This window comes from Somniosus microcephalus, chromosome 5, assembly GCF_052327205.1.
Source record: "Somniosus microcephalus isolate GS21.2 chromosome 5, FLI_Smic_1.0, whole genome shotgun sequence".
Classification (NCBI taxonomy): domain Eukaryota; kingdom Metazoa; phylum Chordata; class Chondrichthyes; order Squaliformes; family Somniosidae; genus Somniosus; species Somniosus microcephalus.
Window position 1 is genome coordinate 26,546,304 of NC_140991.1, and position 21,807 is coordinate 26,568,110.

The 21,807-nt window shown below is 49.7% G+C and overlaps 1 protein-coding gene across 2 annotated transcripts in view; it reads left to right on the top strand.

Annotated features, from left to right (window-relative positions):
- scn5lab (sodium channel, voltage gated, type V-like, alpha b) overlaps positions 1-21,807 on the top strand; it is a 524,522-nt gene that overhangs the window by 494,708 nt on the left and 8,007 nt on the right. For both annotated transcript variants that reach the window (XM_085987471.1, XM_085987470.1), the window contains one exon: positions 391-661. In XM_085987471.1, the coding sequence (XP_085843597.1) occupies positions 391-661 (271 nt within the window). The remainder of the gene's footprint in view (positions 1-390; positions 662-21,807) is intronic.

Here is a 21,807-nt window from a genome sequence, read left to right on the forward strand (position 1 = left end):
AACAGTTTCTCCCTACTTGCTCTATCAAAACCCCTCATCATTTTGAATACCTCTATTAGGTCTCCCTCTAACCTTCTCTGCTCTAAGGAGAACAATCCCAGCTTCTCCAATCTCTCCACACAACTGAAATCCCTCATCCCTGGTGTCATCCTGGTAACCCTCCTCTGTACCCTCTCCAAGGCCTTGACATCCTTCCTAAAGTGTGGCGCCCGGAATTGTACACAATATTCCAGCTGAGGCCTACCATCAGGAAATACTAGAGGAAAATGTTTTTAGAAAACAGCATTGGTTCTTCACCATCATCACCATCATTATTCCAACCGTCCCACTTAGAATTCTATCATGCATGTGTCGTCATCCCTCTTGTTTTTTTTCCTTCCCACTTTCTAGAATAAATTCCAAGGCGTATTCTTCGATTTGGTTACAAAACAAATCTTCGACATTATCATCATGATCCTGATCTGCCTCAACATGGTGACGATGATGGTGGAGACAGATGACATGGACCCCTACACGGAAAGAATCCTCTTCATCATCAACATGATCTTCATCGTGCTTTTCACCGCCGAGTGCGCTCTGAAAATTATTGCCCTCCGGCAGTACTTCTTCACGATTGGCTGGAACATATTTGATTTCGTGGTGGTGATCCTTTCCATTATTGGTAGGTATGAATGGGGCTCCTGATTAACTATTCATCCCTCTCAGCGAGAGATAAGGACCAGCACGTCGTCGCTCTGTTCCTGTCTTTAGTTCAGGAAGCTTGCCTGCCGCCCTCATAATGGGTCATTCATCGGGCGATGATGTAACTAATTGAAAGGGCACTTAGCCATGGGGCTGTGGACTCAAAAGTCACTGATATTCAAAAGGAACGTTTTAAACGAATTATTCATAATTGGGGATTCCTCTTCACCGCGGCCTCGAATTTGCTTGACTTTTTCATTGGTTTTTTTTGTCGCTAGTTTGCGCTCGCCGAGGACTGCAAACTGGGATGGATCCTGATTTACCGGCGGGTTTTCTGCCCCAGTTTTTGGCTACGCTGCCATTTCCAGTCAAATCTGGAACCTTCCGCCCATGCTGCCGGCAGCTCATTACAATATATGGCGATGAGCAGGGGTAGGGTAGGAACGGCCTGCATTGCGCAAGGATGAGGTAAAAGAGGTCTGCCCATTGCCAGTATCAGCTGAGGAAAGGAGGGTGAAGCCGCATTTAAAGGGGACGGAGCCCATAAGATATTACTCACACCTTCAAAGAATTAGAAACCGCGCAGATTTCATGAAGATCTTAGTGAGGAGCGGTGCATGAGAAGAGTGCATTTCATCAAAGAGGCTGTATGAGACCTTCTCTTCATCTTCCTCTGCCCCCTCCTCATATCCCCTCCCTCTCTGGTCGCTGTGATGGCTCTGCAGGAAAGAGGACACAACAAGGTCTTGCAGCCGCTGCGGGAGCCCCATTGACATCATGGTTAAGATGGCTCAGGATCCGATTGAGTCATAGAGTCACAACGGCACAGAAGGAGGCCATTCAGCCCATCGAGTCCGTGCCGGCTCTCTGTAGAGCAATCCAGTCAGTCCCATTCCCCCGCTCTATCCCTGTAGTTCTGCAAGTTTATTTCCCTCAGGTGCCTATCCAGTCTCCCCTTGAAAACATTGAGTGTCTCCGCTTCCACCACTTCCGTCGGCAGCGAATTCCAGGTCCTCACCACTCGCTGCGTTAAAAAGTTTTCTCTCACATCCCCCCCCGTATCTCTTGCCCAAAACCTTAAATCTGTGTCCCCTAGTCCTTGTACCATCAACTAGTGGGAACAGCCTTTCCCTGTCTAGCCTATCCAAACCCGTCATAATCTTGTACACCTCTATCAAATCACTCATAGAACCCTAATTTGCATCAGTGTATGAGGCTCCCTTCTGACTCAGACGCTTGAAAAATCAGGCATTTTAAAATCGCAAAGGATTGGGGCAGGAATGGGTAATTCACCCGCTTCATTTTAATTGCTGCCCCCCCACCCTTACCCGGTTTGCGCCAGGTGAGGGGAGTTAAAATCCCCCTCCCCCGAATAGTGACTGAAGGATCACCCTGCGATCGTGGAGTAGAAGGAACAGGGGATGGTCAGTAGCATTACATCCTCTGATATAGGACAGGAGCAGGCCATTCAGCTCCTCGAGCTCGTTCGTCGCTCAATCGCATCATGGCTGATCTGTATCTCAACTCCATTTACCTGCCTTTGTTCCATATACCATATACCTTGGTGTGGAGCATAATCACTGGCGTGGACCTGTTGGGCCGAATGGCCTGTTTCTGTGCTGTAAATACTATGTAATAGCCTTATCAAACAAAAACAATCTATCCGTCTCAATCTTGAAAATTTCAATTGACTCAGAATCCACAACCTTAACGGGGGAGCGAGATTTCCATTGCCCATTATGTGAAAAAATTCTTCCTGATTTCACTCCTAAAAGTCCTGGCTCTCATTTTAAGATGATGTCCTCTTGTTCTGGATTCCCCCACTAGAGGAAATAGTTTCTCTGTAGCTACCCAATCGAAGCCCTTTTATCATTTTAGGCACCTCAGTCCGATCACCCCTCAACCTTCTATACTCAAGGGAATACAAAGCTAAGTTTATGCAACCTGTCCTCATAATTTTAACTTTTAAGCCCTGGTGTCATTCTGATGAATCTTCGCTTTATCCCCCTCATTTTGTCCCTATGTAACTCCCTGCTCCTATCCACACAACTTACTGTGCCTCCTAACATAGTGTCAGCTGCAAACCTGGATGTACAACTCTCTGTTCCTTGATCCAAGTCAATAATATATATATGGTGAAAACCTGAGGACCCAGTACAGATCCCTGGGGAATACCACTTGTCAGATCCCGACAATCAGAGAATGTTCCCTTTAGCCATACTCTCCTTTTCTCCTACCTCCCAATCCCATGTCACAAGGTTACCCCCAATTTCATGCACTCTCATTTTTGCTAATAATCTCTTGTGCGGAACCTTATCAAGTGTCTTCTGGAATTCCATATCGACAACATCCATAGAAACTTCCCCTATCCTTCTTCTTCCTTCTTCCTCTTCTTAGGCAGTCCCTCGGAACCGAGGATGACTTGCTTCCACATTAAAAATGAGTTCTCAGGGTGACTGATGAGTCCAATGCGGGACCCACAGTCTCTGTCACAGGTGGGGCAGACGGTGGTTGAAGGGGCGGGTGAGTGGGCTGCTTGGGTTGACGTGCGCGCCTTGCGCTGCCTGCGCTTGGCTTCCGCTTGCTCCCGGCGAAGAGACTCATGGTGCTTCTCCACCACTTTGTGCGGTCTTGGGCCAGGGATTCCCAGGTGTCGATGGGGATGTTACACTTTTTCAAGGAGGGTTTGAGAGTGTCCTTGAAGCGTTTCCTCTGCCCACCTGGGGCTCTCTTGCCATGCCGGAGCTCCGAGTAGAGCGCTTGTTTTGGGAATCTCGTATCGGGCATGCGGACAATGTGACCCATCAATCGGAGCTGATCGAGCGTGGTCAAAGCTTCGATGCTGGGGATGTTGGTCTGAGCAAGAACACTGACGTTGGTGCACCTATCCTGCCAATGGATTTTCAGGACCTTGCGGAGGCAGCGTTGGTGGTACCTCTCCAGTGCTTTGAGGTGCCTGCTGTACATGGTCCATGTCTCTGAGGCATACAGCAGGGTGGGTATCACTGCTGCTCTGCAGACCATGAGCTTAGTGCCGAGTTTGAGGTCCTATCCACCATGTTAGTGACCTCCTCAAAAACACACAGCGCACCTATTTATAATTCCATCTGTGACACATAAGGGCACAAGAAAAGGCAGGGATGAGTAAAGCTTAATTGGCCCCTCGGAACTCATCCCTTTTATACCTTAACAGTTCGGTGTCTAACTGTATTGCAGGACAGTATAAAGCATCCTATATACACCATGACTCTCAGTTCTAATGAAGAGTCCCATTAACATATCATTCACTTTCACGTATTGATTGCCCTGTGGTGCATTTTCAGCATTTTCTCTTGTTATACCCCCTCAATTTGTTTTCATATTGCTTCAAAAGACCGTTTTAATGTATAGCACTCGAAAGTCGTTGGGCAGGATTATCATTGAGCCGTGGAGGTGGGATTGGAGGCGTGCGGGGGGTTAAAGTCGCGAATTCGGGGGGCATGAACCCATCCCGCCCCCAACCCGCCTCCATGCCAGTTTCAAAGGAGGCGGGTACCCGCCCCTGTGCTGGGACCCGCCTCCCCGAGGTGGGAAGGTGATTAGTGCCAATTAACTGCCTGTTAACAGGTAGTTAACAGGCAGTTTTTAGCCTAATCCCTATTTTTAATGCTGAAGTGTGGGATTCCTGACGGCTCCAAACCACGCCAAGTTTGCGAGGCGGGCCGTCGGGTTGAAGGGCTTGGAGGGGTCGAGATGTCGGTGTTCAGGTGAGTGATGAGTGCAAAGGTAAGTGTGTTTGGTGTGTGTAAAGTGTTTAAAGATGTTTAAATGACCTTCACTTACCTTTACAGCCTTCCTTCCTTTCGGTCTCGGGAGTCCCTCATCTCACCGGCACAGAAAGCAGAATGGCTGCGAACTGTCAAAAGTGACAGCCTTCAGCTTTCTGTGCAGGAGAGATTTCTAACTGAGTCTGTGCAGAAGGACTCATGTTAGAAGTAAGACTGTCAGTGTTTGACAGCTTCAAAGAGCTTTCAAACACTGATATTTCATCTGTCAAAACCTCTTGACAGATGAAATTTCAGTCTGTGACGTCAACTGTTGCCGGGTGGCCCTTAACTGGCCTGCTGAGCCCGCTGGGCAGGTGCAACAAGGTCAATCAAGTTAAAGTCACGTGGATTGGCCGCATCTTGATGGAGGCGGGACTACAACCCCGAAAGTTGTAGTCCTGCCTCCATCACGCCCCCTGAATGAAAATCCAGCCCGTTAAGTGCATGTCTGTCCAGCCAACCACTTGAAAATGAAACAAACAAAAAAAATAGCTGACTTGGTAGCAAACATAGAAACATAGAAGATAGGAGCAGGAGTAGGCCATTCGGCCCCTCGAGCCTGCTCCGCCATTCAATGAGATCATGGCTGATCATCCAAACTCAGTACCCGGCCCCTGCCTTCTCCCCATATCACTTGATCCTTTTAGCCTTAAGAAATATATCTAACTCCTTCTTGAATATATTTAATGAATTGGCCTCACAACTGCCTTCTGTGGTAGAGAATTCCACAGGTTCACCACTCTCTGGGTGAAGAAATTCCTCCTCATCTCTGTCCTAAATGGCTTACCCCTTATCCTTAGACTGTGACCCCTGGTTCTGGACTGCCCCACCATCAGGAACATCCTTCCTGCATCTAGTCTGTCTAGTCCTGTTAGAATTTTATAAGTTTCAATGAGATCCCCTCTCATTCTTCTAAACTCCAGCGAGTATAAGCCCAATTGACCCAATCTCTGCTCATACGTCATTCCTGCCATCCCAGGTATCAGTCTGGTGAACCTTCGCTGCAGTCCCTCCATGGCAAGAACATCCTTCCTCAGATAAGGTGACCAAAACTGCACACAATACTCAAGGTGTGGTCTCACCAAGGCCCTGTACAACTGCAGCAAGACATCCTTGTTCCTATACTCGAATCCTCTCGCTACGAAGGCCAACATACCATTTGCCTTCTTAACCGCCTGCTGCATCTGCATGCTTACCTTCAGCGACTGGTGCACAAGGACACCCAGATCTCGTTGCACTTCCCCTTCTCCCAATCTATTGCCGTTCAGATAATAATCTGCCTTCCTGTTTTTGCCACCAAAGTGGATAACCTCGCATTTATCCACATTATACTGCATCTGCCATACATCTGCCCAATCACCCAACCTGTCCATCATACTGGAGTTTCTCGGCATCCTCCTCACAGCACACACACCCACCCAGCTTTGTGTCGTCTGCAAACTTGGAGATATTACATCTAGTTCCCTTGTCTAGATCATTAATATATATTGTGAATAGCTGGGGTCCTAGCACCGATCCCTGCGGTACCCCACTAGTCACTGCCTGCCACTCTGAAAAAGACCCGTTTATTCCAACTCTTTGCTTCCTGTCTGCCAGCCAGTTCTCTATCCAAGTCAGTACCTTGTCCCCAATCCCACGTGCTTTAACTTTACATGCTAATCTCTTATGTGGGACCTTATCAAAAGCCTTCTGAAAGTCCAAATACACCACATCCACTGGTTCTCCCTTATCTATTCTACCAGTTACATCCTCAAAAATTTCCAGTAGATTAGTCAAGCACGATTTACCTTTTGTAAATCCATGTTGACTTTGTCCGATCCTGTCACTGTTTTCCAAGTGCTCTGCTATTACATCTTTTATAATGGACTCTAGCATTTTCCCCACTACCGATGTCAGGCTTACCGGTCTATAATTCCCTGTTTTCTCTCTACCACCTTTTTTGAATAGTGGGATAACATTAGTTACCCTCCAATCCATGGGAACTGTTCCAGAATCTATAGAATTTTGGAAGATGACCAGCAATGCATCTACTATTTCTAGGGCCACTTCCTTAAGTACCCTAGGATGTAGATTATCAGGCCCTGGGGATTTATCGGCCTTCAATCCCGTCAATTTCCTTAACACCATTTCCCCACAAATACTGATTTCATTCAGTTCCTCCCTCTCATTAGACCCTATATTCCCTGACATCTCTGGGAGGTTATTTGTGTCCTCCTTTGTGAAGACAGAACCAAAGTATGTATTTAATTGGTCAGCCATTTCTTTGTTCCCCATTATAAATTCCCCTGATTCTGACTGCAAGGGACCTACACTTGACTTCACCAATCTTTTTCTCTTCACATATCTATAGAAGCTTTTACAGTCAGTTTTTATGTTCCCTGCAAGCTTACTCTCATAATCTATTTTCCCCCTCTTAATTAATCCCTTTGTCCTCCTTTGCTGAATCCTAAACTGCTCCCAACCCTTAGGTTTGTTGCTTTTTCTGGCCAATTTATATGTCCTCTCCTTGGATCTTATGCTATCTCTAATTTCCCTTGTTAGCCACGGTTGAGTCACCTTTTTTGTTTTATTTTTATGCCAAACAGGGATGAACAAATTCTGCAGTTCATCCATGCGATCTTTAAATGTTTGCCATTGCCTATCCACCATCAACCCTTTAAGTAACATTCCCCAATCCATCCTACCCAACTCGCGCCTCATACCATCGTAGTTTCCTTTATTTAAATTCAGGACCCTAGTCTCTGAGTCAAATACTTTACTCTCCATCTTAATGAAGAATTCTATCATATTATGATCACTCCGCCCCAAGGGGCCTCACACAACAAGATTGCTAATTAATCCTTTCTCATTACACAATACCCAGTCTAAGATGGCCTGATCTCTAGTTGGTTCCTCGACATATTGGTCCAGGAAACCATCCCGTATACACTCCAGGAATTCCTCCTCCACAGTATTGTTACTAATTTGGTTAGCCCAATCTATATGTAGATTAAAGTCACCCATGATAACTGCTGTGCCCTTATTGCACGCGTCTCTAATTTCCCGTTTAATGCCATCCCCAACCTTGGCATTACTGTTTGGGGGTCTGTATACAACTCCCACTAACGTTTTCTGCCCCTTGGTATTTCTCAGCTCTACCCATACAGATTCCACATCATCAGAGCTAATATCCTTCCTTACTATTGTGTTAATCTCCTCTTTAACCAGCAATGCTACCCCACCTCCTTTTCCTTTTTGCTTGTCTTTCCTGAATATTGAATACCCCTGGATGTTGTGTTCCCAGCCTTGGTCACCCTGGAGCCATGTTTCCGTAATCCCAATCAAATCATATCAATTTACATCTATATTATATATCTATAAAGCAGTTAAGAAGCTTTCTTTACTGATCTGTGTCTGTGGGCTAGAGTCCAACACTTGCTAACACTCAAGATGAAGCTGAGTAATCTGTTTAGATTTGACCTGGTTCTTCAAGATCAATTTAAATCAACTCAGATGTGAGGAACATAGGAACAGGAGCAGGCCATTCAGCCCCTCGAGACTATTCCTCCATTGAATTACATCATGGCTGATCTGTATCTTATCTCCATCTGTCCGCCTTGGTTCCAGGCGTGTGAGGGTCACATTTTTGATGTTCTTGTCTTTATTTTGAAAAGGAAAATTTGCTGGTCTATGAAATGTGGGAAACACAGCAGCCAATTTGCACACAGCAAGCTCCTACAAACAGCAATGTGAAAATGACCAGATAATCTGTTTTTTTTTGATTGAGGGAGAAATATTGGCCAGGACACTCCCCTGCACTTCTTCAAAACAATGCCACAGGATCTTTTATGTCCACCTGAGAGAGCAGACGGGGCCTTCGTTTAACGTCTCATCCAAAAGACGGCACCTCTGACAGTGCAGCTCTCCCTCAGCACTGCACTGGGAGTGTCAGCCTAGCTTTTGATGTGTGCAAGTCCCTGGAGTGGGACTTTGAACCCACAACCTTCTGACTCAGAGGCGAGTGTGCTACCCACTGAGCCACAGCTGACACTATGTGTAAAGAGCAGGAGGAGTGGGACTAATTGGATGGCTCTTTCCTATAGCCGACACAGGCACGATAGGCCAAGTGGCCTCCTTCTGTACTGTATCATTCTATGATTCTATACTGGAGACTGTATTACACCATGAGGGTGTGTGTAAGTAGTCAAACCACCTACCTTATATAGATTTATTTTAAAATTGGTGCATATTGATTTCGCTGCTGGTTTACTCTAAAGAGGGAACACAGCTTAGTGCTACATCAGAAAATCAGCTGCTTTTCTCCCCCGAACAGTATTTTTTTCTTAGAAAATTAAATAGTCTCCTCTGTGTGCAGCCATGTTGCAAATCCATCCGTTCTTTGGCGTTATGAACCTAGCTGGTTCGCTAATGTTGTTCAGGGAAAACTCCGTAAACTTGAGTTCCTCCGAATCTCTGCTGCCCGTATCCTAACTCGCGACAAGTCCCGTTCACCCATCAACCCCTCCACTCGCTGATCTACATTGGTTCCCGGTCTGACAACGCCTTGATTTTAAAACTCTCATCATTTTTTTTTCAAATCCCTCCTTGGCTTCGCCCCTCCCTACCTCTGTAACCTCCTCCAACCCTACAACCCTCCGAGATCTCTGCGTAGCTCCAATTCTGGCCTCTTGCGCGTCCCCCGATTTTCATCGCTCCACCATTGGCGGCCGTGCCTTCAGCCGCCTCGGCCCTAAGCACTGGAATTCCCTCCCTTAAACCTCTCCGCCTCTCTATATCGCGCCTTTCTCCATCTCAAGACGTCCCAAAGCGCTTCACAGCCGATGAAGTACTTTTGCAGTGTCGTCACTGTGGTAATGTTGTGCTCACTTTGGCAGCACATTTACTAAAATTGGAAATGTGACTCTGGCTGTTAGCCAAGGCTGCAACTTCAGTATTTGCCTTTTGGTCGTTTTTTTCCTGTTCGCGTACAAATCTCACGGGGTCGCATGGAATGTGTTTGGTGAGGTTTGAAACTCTTCAGTAATGTGTGCAATCCACTCATTTGAGTTTGTGGCCTGATCCTAATGACATAAAATTTACATCAGCATGAATCAGCACCAGCTTAACAGCAAACGACGGTGTATTGTGGACTTGCTCTTTGCAGTTTGTTCATCCCTCCTTTCCAGTTGGCACTGATCCTTGCTGCAATTGCAATACTACCAGCAGTCCTCTGATGCTTCACTGCCAGTGGCCTTCCCTACTGCACGAGCCTTGAGAGTGAACGTCAGCGGGCTATTCGTCTCTGGAAGGCATCATAGCCTCTCTGATCCTGTTCTGACCTGACCTCCATCCGTGTACACTTTTACATACATTACATATTACATTGGGGTCGATTTTCAGTGTGCCGTGAGGCGGGCTTTTAGGCGTGTGGAGGGTTAAAATCCTGAAATCAGGGGTCCCGACCCCATCCCGCACCCAAACCCGCCTCCATGCTAGTTTCAAAGGAGGCGGGTACCCGCCCCGCACAGGGACCCGCCTACCCGAGGCGGGAAGGGATTAGTGCCAATTAACTGCCTGTTAACAGGTAGTTAACAGGCAGTTTTTAGCCTAATCCCTATTTTTAAGGTTGAAGTGTGGGATTCCCAATGGCTCCAAACCACGCCAACTTAGAGGAGGCGGGCCGTCGGGTTGAATGACTTGGAGGGGTCGAGATGTCGGTGTTCAGGTGAGTGATGTGTGCATGAGTGCAAAGGTAAGCGTGTTTGGTGTGTCTAAAGTGATTAAAGAAGTTTTACATACCTTTTCTTACCTTTTCAGCCTTCCTTCCTTTAGGTCTCGGGAGTCCCTCATCTCACCGGCACAGAAAGCAGAATGGCTGCGAGCTGTCAAAAGTGACAGCCTTCAGCTTTCTGTGCAGGAGAGATTTCTAACTGAGTCTGTGGAGAAGGTCTCACGTTAGAAGTAAGACTGTCAGTGTTTGACAGCTTCAAGCAGCTGTCAAAACCTCTTGACAGATGAAATTTCAGTCTGTGTCATCACCTGTTGCCGGGTGGCCCTTAATTGGCCTGCTGAGCCCGCTGGGCGGGCTCAACAAGGTCAATCAAGTTAAAATCACGTGGATTGGCCGCATCTCGATGGAGGCGGCACTACAACCCCGAAAGTTGTAGTCCCGCCTCCAGCCCGACTCCTGAATGAAAATCCTGCCCACTATGTTTATTTCCACACGAGCCTCCTCCCACGTTACTGCGTCTCACCCTATCAACGTATCCTTCTATTCCTTTCTCCCTCGTGTTTATCTAACTTCCCCTTAAATGCATCGGGGTTATTTTCCTCAGGGACAGCAATCGGGGGTGGTGGGGGGGAGGGGGGGGAATTTTCTCCCTCTCCTAGCCTTGAAGCAGGGAGGCAAATTGTAGCACTTCAACTTTGACCTTTGTGTGAGATCATCAGAGACCAGGAATCAAACCGGTTTCCTTTTTGGACTTTATGGCTCAGTGCCGCATAATGCACCTTTAGCCAGTCAACCGTCGCGGGAGCATTCATATTTATTTTATTGATCGTTTATATAGACAGAATTCATCAAACACTACTTCATGGCCATGATAGCACCTGCACTGATATTGACGTCAAGTCTTGTTAATGGATTGGTTCAGGGAAAGAGAAATGTTGGTGAGCAGAGAATGTCCATTAGACCAATTGCAGCTTTATCTCTTCCCATACAAATGAGTTTTAAAAAAAACAAATGAACACAGTAAGCCTGCCTTTTATATTTAGTAAATAAAAAGGTCCCCCATCTGTGTCGTATTTAGGGATTGAGGAGCACCTGAAAATGATTACCATTAACATCAGACAAATAAATAAAACAATGGCAAACTTCAAACATAACTTCATAGCAAGCAGCGGTGGAGAGCAATTGAATGGTGAAGGAGCTAACTCCAATTAGCACCAGGCAAAGAATAACTAACAGATAAAAGGGATTGGGTGGAGGATGGGTCTGAGAACATTGTTGTTTCACCTCTGGGAGCTGGCCACAAATACAGGCCATGCCAATGAGATGAAGGGCTTCTACATCTGAGAACAAGTAGTTTTGATCTAGTTCCCAGTGCACAAAAAAATCATAACCGAAAATTACTTCTGAATGTATCACTCATTGATGTGAGCCCTTAGAAAGACCGCAGGGACTGAAAGCGTGGTAAAAGGTGGAGAGAGCAGAACTTAATACACTTAATGGCACAGTTTTAAAGAGTGCGAAGGGACAGAGGGACCTGGGAGTTAATGTGCATAGGTTCCTGAAGGTGGCAGGACATATTGAGAGAGTGGCTTCATAAATAGAGGTAGAGTACAAAAGTGGAGAAGTTGTGCTGAACCTTTATAAAGCACTGGTTAGGCCACAACTGGAATATTGCGTCCAGTTCTGGTCACCACACTTTAGGAAGAATGTGAAGGCCCTTGAGAGGGTGCAGAGGAGATTTACCAGAATGGTTCCAGGGATGGGGGATCTTAGCTACAAGGACAGGTTGGAGAAGCTGGATTTGTTTTCATTAGAGCAAAGGAGGCTGAGGGTGATTTGATAGAGGTGTACAAGATTATGACGGGTTTGGATAGGCTAGACGGGGAAAGGCTGTTTCCACTAGTTGATGGTACAAGGACTAGGGGACACAGATTTAAGGTTTTGGGCAAGAGATACAGGGGGGACTGTAGTGTCCGCGTATCAATAACACACGGACTGCAGGAGAACGGTAATAACAGGTGTTTACTGAACAGAGGGTATGCTGGAACTGAAAGTACAGAAGCCTGCTACGGCTTTATATACAGGTGTGGTCACTGCCGGTACTACAGTATAAAAGCAGTTCTCTCTTAAAGGTACATACACAACAATTCCTCCCCTTTTAGATAAACAGTACATAACATTCATTTAACAATTAAATAATAACTAATTACAATTACAATTTTCTCTGTACTATATACATCAACTGAAGTATCATTTATAAATTCAGTCTTTGAGGAGGCTTCCTGATCCTGTCTGGATAGCGCCTTTCTCGAGTATCCTGTTCTTGCGGCGGAGTCGATTCTGGCTCATTGTCATTGGTTGGTTCGTCAGCTTCCAATACCACTGATTCTGAGGTAGACGCAATCTGTACTTCGGGTTCATCACCAGGTGCGCATGCTCGTGGTATGGGTTTGACTTGTTCCTGTGACTCTAGAATCTGGTCAGCATGGCGTCTCACGATGCTCTCTCCAACGTCCACTGTGTACATTAGTGGTCCCTGCTGTGTGCATATCGTTCCTGGCTGCCATTTTTCTGTTCGGTAGTCGTGGGCCAAGACTGGTTGCCCTATCTTGAGGCTCCTAGTTGGCTTCTCATTGATGTGCTGGAATTGCTTATCCTCAACATCGCGTCTTATGTTTGGTTTGAGCAAATCCAGGCGACATCTTAACCTTCGGTTAAAGAACATTATGGCTGGAGCTTGGTTGGTGACTGCATGTGTCGCATTCCGGTAAGCAAACAAGAAATTATCCACCTTGTGTTGTAGTGGTATGTCGTCGTTATACATCGCCTTTATTGCTTTTTTAAAGGTCTGAACAAACCTCTCAGCCAATCCATTTGTGGCTGGATGATATGGGGCAGATGTGTAATGTTTTACCCCATTATTCCTCAAAAACCTCTGGAAATCCTCGGACACAAACTGTGGTCCATTGTCGGAGCAAATCTGTTCTGGCAAGCCATTCCTGGCGAAGATGGTCCGTAGGACTGCAATAGTTTTCTCCGTGGTGGTAGAGGACATTTTGATGACCTCTGGCCATTTCGAATTTGCATCCACGGCGATTAAAAACATTGGCCTAGAAATTCAGTTGCGTGCGCCAGCCGTTAGCGCCTTAAGAGGAGTAGACTTCGAGCGCTAGGCACTTAGCGGCCGGGCGCAGCGCGATCTGCGCCTACACCCAACTTCAGTAGACATTTAGCGCCGGCGCAAAGTGTTTGCGCGCGCTCAGCTGCGCGCGCAGCTTATGACGTCATTTCGTCGTGCAACGCCCTTTGTGCGCCCCAAACCGGAACTTCAGTCGTGCCCGCCCAATGTGGGCGTGGAGGTGCTAAGAACTGTGAAGTGGAACGCAGCAGAGGCCCTGCGGGCCTCGGGGAGCGCTAATTAAAGGGCACTTACACTGAACTATAAAGGCCAGCCATTTTGCTGCAATGACTTTTGTGCAACGGATTTCTGGACAGAGACCAAGGAAGAGACCTTACTGATTTGGCCCAACATAGGAGAGGTATTTTTGGCTTCTGGCCAGAGCTTGGAAATTTGCCTCATTGTGATTTCATTGTTTGCAAGTATATTATGGGGGCTGCATGGGGTGCCAACCCTCAGTTCCAGCATTATGTGCGAAGGGCTCGCAGACGCTGTGTGAGAGGGGCAGCCATGCCTAGACGCAGAGGGGGCATCAGGCGTCGGCAACGTAGGCCTTACCCACTCAGGGAATACTGCCAGCAGGTGTCCTATCTCACCATGACTGCCGCGCAGTGTGTTAAGAGGCTGCGCTTCAGAAGGGAGGTGGTTGCAGAGATCTGCCAGCTGCTTCACAGAGATCTGCGTCCACAGCTGATGTGCAGGACGTCTCTGTCGGTGGAAGTGAAGGTCACGGTGGCTCTGAACTTTTATGCAAGCGGCTCCTTCCAAGCCGCTGCTGGGGACATAGCTAACATATCCCAGTTCGCCGTGCATCGCTGCATCCGGCAGGTCACCGATGCCCTTTTCACAAGGAGAAACCAATTCATCTCCTTCCCCATGACCCTGGAGAGGCAGGAGCAGCGTGCAGTCGGATTTGCGAGGATCGCCGACTTCCCCATGGTGCAGGGCGCCATTGACTGCACGCATGTGGCTTTGCGGGCACCTATCGACAATGCCGAGGATTACCGCAACCGGAAGGGCTACCATTCCCTCAATGTACAGCTGGTGTGTGACAACAGGCAGCGCATCCTAGCTGTCAATGCCCGCTTTCCAGGCAGCAGCCACGATGCATTTATCCTGCGCCAGACTACTGTGGCTGACATGTTCCAGGCACAGCCTCCCCCAAGAGGATGGCTTATCGGGGACAAAGGCTATCCTTTGTGTACATGGCTCATGACCCCGCTCCGCGCGCCCAGGACCCCTGCTGAGGAGGCATACAACGAAAGCCATCAAGCCACAAGGAACATCATAGAGCAAACGATTGGCGTCCTCAAGCAACGGTTCCACTGCCTGGATCGCTCCGGCGGATCTCTGCAGTATTCGCCGGATAGAGTCTCCCAGTTCGTCGTCGTTTGCTGCATGCTGCACAACCTGGCTATCCGCAGGACTCAGGCACTGCCACCTCACGTTGGACCACCACCTCAGGAGGAGGACCATGAGGAGGAGGAGGAGGAGTACCAGCCCAGGAGGGAGCCACAAGGTCCAAGGGCCGTCCGTCGGCGGCTTATTGAACGACACTTCTAGGTCCCCTGTCAGGGAATGGCTTGTGGCAATGAAGGGACATGAATGCAGCCACTCCGCAAGCCCTCAGCCGGTTAACGCAACAACCACTTCAAACATCAAACATGGACAAGCTGAATAAAGAAAAAGCTTTATTGAACAAACTCAGGGCCCTTCCCACATGAAACCCAAAAACAGACAACACCCCCAAAAAACAGTCAAACACATGACTCACTCCCACAACCTGGGGAGGAATAACAAAACTTTTCCATCCAAATGGCCTTCATCCTCGGCCTTACCAAAACAACCCCCCCCATAGACAACACAACCACCCCCATATAAAAAAACATTTGGCAACACACTCTACTTTGTGTGCCGAGAGGGCGAGTCCTTGTCCAGCCTTTTCCGGCCCCTGGCCGACCTGCTGCTCCGCCTCAACCTGAGCCCTGTGGGTGCTGCAAGGCTGGGGGAAGGCTCCTGAGGGGCACATTGCGTGACGGCAGATGCCCTTGGGGGTTGGCCTAGACGAGCTCTGGCCCTCGAGGGGCCGGCTGCTGACTGCTGCAGCTGTGGCTGGGCAGCATCAGTCTCTCCAGCAGCTCGTGGCAGCTTCGCTGGGGGAGTGGCAGTGGCGGCTGCAGCAATGGGGGCAAGCTGGCTGATGCCAGGCGCTCACTGCTCGCCTGAGACACTGGCACTTGGCCGGGCTGGCACTGCAGCAAGCGCAGCAATCTGCTGAAGGCCAGACCGCTGTGCTGCTGCAGCGCGGCGGGTGCCCTGGCGATGCTTGCCTGACACAGCGAGTGTGGCAGCAGTGAGTGCCCGTACTGCCCTGGTCTGTGCCCGCATCAGACCAGCCAGTGACTGCACGGCACCACTGATCAACTGGCCACTCGCTGCCTGTGCTGCCCTGAAGTCGTCCCGACTCGCGTCCTGTGCTGCCCTGAATTCGGCCCGACTCGCGTCCTGTGCTGCCCTCAATTTGGCCTGACTCGAGTCCTGTGCTGCCCCGAATTGTTCGAGACCCCTGGCCTGTGCTGCCCCGAGTTGTTCGAAACCCCTGGCCTGTGAGGCCCCGAAATCGGACACACTATGAGCCAGGGACTCGATGGCCTCAGGCAACCATGCCACAACCCCCATGAACGCGGTGTGCCGGCGATCCGAGTCCGCGGACATTTGATCGAGGAGGCGCACCTCCTGGGCGAGGACCGTCTCCAGACTGGAGGCCGGACTCTCCCTCTGGGGAGAAGGCCGCCGAGCTGGCCGACCCTTCCCGCGTGGCTGGACGCCACTGGGCCCAGCAACTACACTCCCCTGCAACACTTCCCCCCTCTGGGGAGAAGGCCGCCGAGCTGCCCGACCCTTCCCGCGTGGCTGGACGCCACTGGGCACAGGAGCTACACTCCCCTGCAACACTTCCCCCCTCTGGGGAGAAGGCCGCCGAGCTGCCCGACCCTTCCCGCGTGGCTGGACGCCACTGGGCACAGGAGCTACACTCCCCTGCAACACTTCCCCCCTCTGGGGAGAAGGCCACTGAGCTGCCCGACCCTTCCCGCGTGGCTGGACGCCACTGGGCACAGGAGCTACACTCCCCTGCAACACTTCCCCCCTCTGGGGAGAAGGCCGCTGAGCTGCCCGACCCTTCCCGCGTGGCTCGACGCCACTGGGCACAGGAGCTACACCCCCCTGCAACACTTCCCCCTGGCTCTCCTCCAGGGAAGACGTGTCCCCTCCATTGCCATCCCCTGGTGCGGATGAGGGTTCCCCCGATGGGCCGCCTTCCTCTTGCTCCTCCTCGTCCTCCTCTTCCGAGGGACTGTCACTGGCAGCTTCAGGGACCTCCTCCTCACCAGCTGAAAGCAGGAAGGCACAAGAGTAGCTTTAGAGTGAGGACAGGGCATCAGCGAGGGAGGCATGAGTGGTGGCATTCAGCGCATTGGTCGGACAGTGGCAAAGGATGTAGATCTGAAGCGCAAGGGGAACGAGAGAGGTCCAAAAGGTCATGTCCTTACCATTGGGGCCCAGCACAGGGTCGGCATCTCCACATGCAACGGGGCCAATCAGCCAGCCACCCATGAGTCGACCCACGCGCTCCTCCAGGTCACTGAGCTGCTGGAACTGGGGACGGCCTCCCCCGGTGTCAGTCCGGCTCCTCAGATTCTGGGCCAGCTTGGCCTGCAAGAGAAAGGACGGCCTCTAAGTACAGTGTGGTGCCCTGTTGTTGTGTGCACTGCCTCCTATGGTCGAATAGCTTGGCCAGTGTGGTGCCCTGTTGCTGTATGCACTGCCTCCCATGGTCGAATAGCTTGGCCAGTGTGGTGCCCTGTTGCTGTATGCACTGCCTCCCATGGTCGAATAGCTTGGCCAGTGTGTAAAGTGCAGAAAGTGCAATTGATGTTCATGCCAGTGCCATAGCTGCTGGATGAGGGCTGGCCATTAGGGCTTTGAGGTCCCTTTGCCCATAATGTGAGGTGCACATGCAAGGATGAGGAGGACACTGTAAAGGGTACTCACCCTGACAATCCGAGTGAGGTCGTTAAACTTTTTCCGGCATTGGACACCAGTCCTGGGGACATCGCAGGTGGCTGTGACCCTCTGGGCGATATCCCTCCAGGCTCTCCTGTACACCCTGGTGGCAGGCTTCTTGCCACTGTCCGGGAACAAGATATGGCGTCTCCTCTCCAAAGCCCTAACCAGCACCTTTAAATCATGGGCAGAGAAGCGCTGCGCTCGCTCATGGGCCCTCTGCATCCTTCCTGGCGCTATTTCTCTCCAGCAGCAGTGTTTAGGCCTAGCTGGAGGGCTGCAGTATCCAGGGCGTGGCAGCAGACCAAGTCGACCCTTCCCCCTTTAAGAGCTGGCCGGCGCCAGGGTGTCTGCTGTCAATCAAGAAATGACCGCACCTGCGCTGCGCCCGGCCTCGGCGGTATCAGTCTGCACCGCCGGCTTAGCGCCTAAAGATAGCCGTGCATCGGCAGTTTTAGCGCTCGAGCAAACTCCTTGGCCAAAGCTACTGAATATCGGCGAAGTGGCCTCCACTTTGCGCCGGGCGCAAACTTTAGCGGCCGCCCGACTTTACCGCCCCAAAAGTGGCTATACTGAATTTCTAGGCCACAGAGTCCATAAATGGACCAGCAAAATCAATGTGTACCTATTGCCATGGAGATGAGGGCCACTCCCATGGGTGTAGCGGGGCCTGTGGTGGAGCGTTTTGGACTTTCTGGCATCCTGTGCATCTCTTGGTCATATCCTCGATTTCTTTATCGATTCCCGGCCACCACACAAACGCCCTGGCTAGGCTCTTCATTTTTACCCCTCCCAGATGACCCTCAGGAAGCTCATTGAGCACTCTATCTCTCAAATTGGGTGGAATTACCACTCGGGATCCACACATCAAGGTCCCCCGGCACACTGACAGCTGTTCTCTCCTTGGCGAGAATGCTGGCAACAGTGAGTCGCCATGTGCTGGCCATCCCTTCACCGTCAAATCATAGACCCGAGAGAGTGTTGGGTCATTTTGGGTTTCCTTCTCTATACTTGAGTTTGTAACAGATAGACATTCGACTATGGTCGAATGGAATATCTCAACAGGGTCCACTGCAGGTGCTTCCTTCACCGTAGGCAACGGTAGGCGCGACAGCCCCTCAGCGTTTCCATGCTGTTTCGTCCCCTTGTACTCTATTTCGTATTGATGTGCCCCTAGAAAAAGGGACCATCTTTGCAGCCGTTGTGCCGTCATCACCGGAACGCCCTTCTTTGGGTTAAAAATGGAGATAAGAGGCTGATGATCAGTCAGTAGGGTGAATTTCTGCCCGTGCAGATAGTGATTGAAATTCTTCACCCCCCACACCAGGCTGAGGGCCTCCCTGTCAATCTGGGCGTAGTTACGCTTGGCTGAGGTTAACGAGCGCGACGCAAAGGCTATTGGCCTCTCTGAACCGACAAGGAATTTGTGTGACAGCACCGCTCCAATGCCGTAGGGAGACGCATCACATGCCAACCGAATCGGTAGTGTTGGATTGCAGTGGGCCAATACTTCTTTTGAAGTGATTAGGCATTTACATTTCTGAAAGGCACGCTTACACTCATCACTCCATTTCCATGCTACTCCAGTTTGCAGCAGGGCGTTCAGTGGGTGCAGAATTGTAGATAAATTTGGCAAGAACTTATGGTAGTAGTTCACCAACCCGAGGAACGACCTCAGTTGCGACACATTTTCCGGTGCTGGAGCCTTGACTACTGCCTCAATCTTGTCTGGGGACTTAGCAACCCCTCTTCATCAATCATGTGGCCACAATATGAGATTTGTTTCCTGAAAAACTCGCATTTGGGGCGGTTGGCTCGTAGCCCATATTCTTGTAATCTAGTGAGCACCTGCTCCAGGTTGGCAAGGTGTTCACTGTCATTTTCGCCCGTAACCAGGATGTCGTCCAAATAACACTGGGTCCCCGGGATCCCTTGCAGGACTTGTTCCATCGCCCTCTGCCAAATAGCCGGAGCTGATGCTACCCCGAATACCAGTCGGTTGTACTGGTAAAGACCTTTGTGAGTGTTTATCGTGAGGTATTTTCTAGATGCTTCTTCTACCTCCATTTGTAGATACGCTTGGGCCAGATCAATCTTCGTAAAGCGTTTCCCTCCAGATAGTGAGGCGAAAATATCTTCTATCCGTGGAAGTGGATATTGTACTGTGTGCAGGACTGGGTTCACAGTTACCTTAAAGTACCCACAGATGCGAACCTTCTTCGGCTCCCCAGGCGTGCTGCTCAATGATTTCTTCATTACAGGAACGATGGGTGTGGCCCACTCGCTCCAGTCCACCTTGGACAGCACACCCGAACGCTCCAGACTCTCCAGCTCTGTTTCGACGGCTGGGCGGATCGCGTACGGTACCGGTCTGGCCTTAAAAATTTTTGGGTTTGCGTTATCTTCAATTTTTATCGTTGCCGTTACTCCTTTTAGAGTCCCAAGTCCTTGTTGGAACACCTCTTTCGCGTCAGTTAGAATTTTTGACAGTCGTCCAGGTGTGGTGTCGTCATCCTTTTTGTCAGCCACAGTTAGCGCCTGAATGGAATGCCAATCCAATTGTATTCTTTGGATCCATTCACGTCCCAATAATGGTGGTCCTCCATCGTGTAGTATATATAGATACAGTTTCTGTGTTTCCTTGCCGTTGTATTTAACGGGCACCCTTATTTTTCCTCTAGGGTAGACTTTTTGCCTCGTATATGTCTTCAATACAATGGACGTGTCCTTCAAGGGTATGTGTGAGAATAGCCGCTCATAGTCTCGTCGATTCATGACAGTTAGGGCTGATCCTGTGTCCAATTCCATCTTTACTTGGGACCCTGCTATCATGAGGGTGACCCAAATGGTTCAGTGATCCTCCTTTGCGATCACGTTGTGTAACTTTAGACAACTTAGTCTCCTGCTCCCAGAGTCATTATCACTCTCCTGATCTTCTGAACTACTGTCTGTCATTTTTTTTACTTTCTTGTACTTTTCCTTAGTAGTTCTTTTAGTGTTGGTTTTCTTTCCCGACCTGCAGACTCTTGCTATGTGTCCCACTTTTCCACATTGCCTGCATACTTTGTCCTTAAACCAGCAGTCCTTCTGGTCATGGGTTGTTCTGCCGCAGCAATAGCACTTTTCTGCTCCATATGCCATTTCGTTGGTGCTATATTCTTGCGGTTTCTGTTGTATTTCCGCAGCTCCCCGTGCTGCTGCTTCGTAGGATACTGCCACGCTGAAAGCCTTTTCTAGCGTCAGGTCCTTTTCTGAAAGTAGTCGTTTCTGGGTTCCTTCACTCTGGAGCCCGCAGACAAACTTATCCCTTAAGGTATCTGCCAGTCCTGCTCCGAACTGGCAGTGCTTCGGTAACTTGCGTAGTTCCGTAAGATAGTCAGCATTGCTCTCATCTTTGTGCTGGTTTCTTTTATGGAACTTGAATCTTTCTGCTATCAGCAGCGGTGTAGGGTTTAGATGTTCCTGTAAGACATTGACAATCTCTTCAAAGCTTTTCTCCATTGGTTTAGCTGGGGTAATTAAATTCCGCAATAGGCCGTACGTTCTCGCGCCCATCAAATTTAATAATACCGACGCCTTCTTTCCATCGGCCACCTCATTTGCCTTGCAATACACTTCAATTCTTTCCACATACGTGGTCCAGTCTTCTATTTCGTTGTCGAAAGCAGTGATACTGCCACTCTTCGGCATCTTGGGTGGTTTAAAATGGCGCCTCCCGCGCTTTTCCTTCTTCCCCAATGGATTAAAATGACGCCTCCCGCGCTTTTCCTTCTTCCCCTTGCTGCCAATGCTGCTCCTAGCATTCTAAATAGTAATGGCGGCGCCCCGCGGCTTCGGCGCGTCTCTCTTTTGTTAGTTAAATTCCTTAGTTTTATTCTTCTTCGACGCTGTCCACTGCGCGTCTCTTTTCCTTCCCCTCGTTTTATTTTCTCTAACGCTGCCCGGCTCTTGAGCACCAACCGCGCCCTGTGCGCTCCACCCTCTCTCTCTCTTTTCCTTCCCGACGACGCTGCACGGCCCCTTTGCAGAGCCGCTCGATCGCGCTCAAGCCCGCCGCAGTCCGGAAGGGTCAGCGCACTACCTGCTACCAGCACGATTTGCTGGAACACCTTGACTGGGGAGCCAAGCCCAGCTCTCCACAACCTCCCCTGCGATTCTCTGAACTCCGATGGATCACTGGGCGGTTGCCCGCGGTTGACGCCCGTTGCTCTGACTTCGACCTCCAAGAAGCTTCTTTTCAGGGATGGATCCCCGTGAGGTGATGCAGTACTGCAGGTGAGTTCGAACCTGCTCGTCGCCAGTGTAGTGTCCGCGTATCAATAACACACGGACTGCAGGAGAACGGTAATAACAGGTGTTTACTGAAC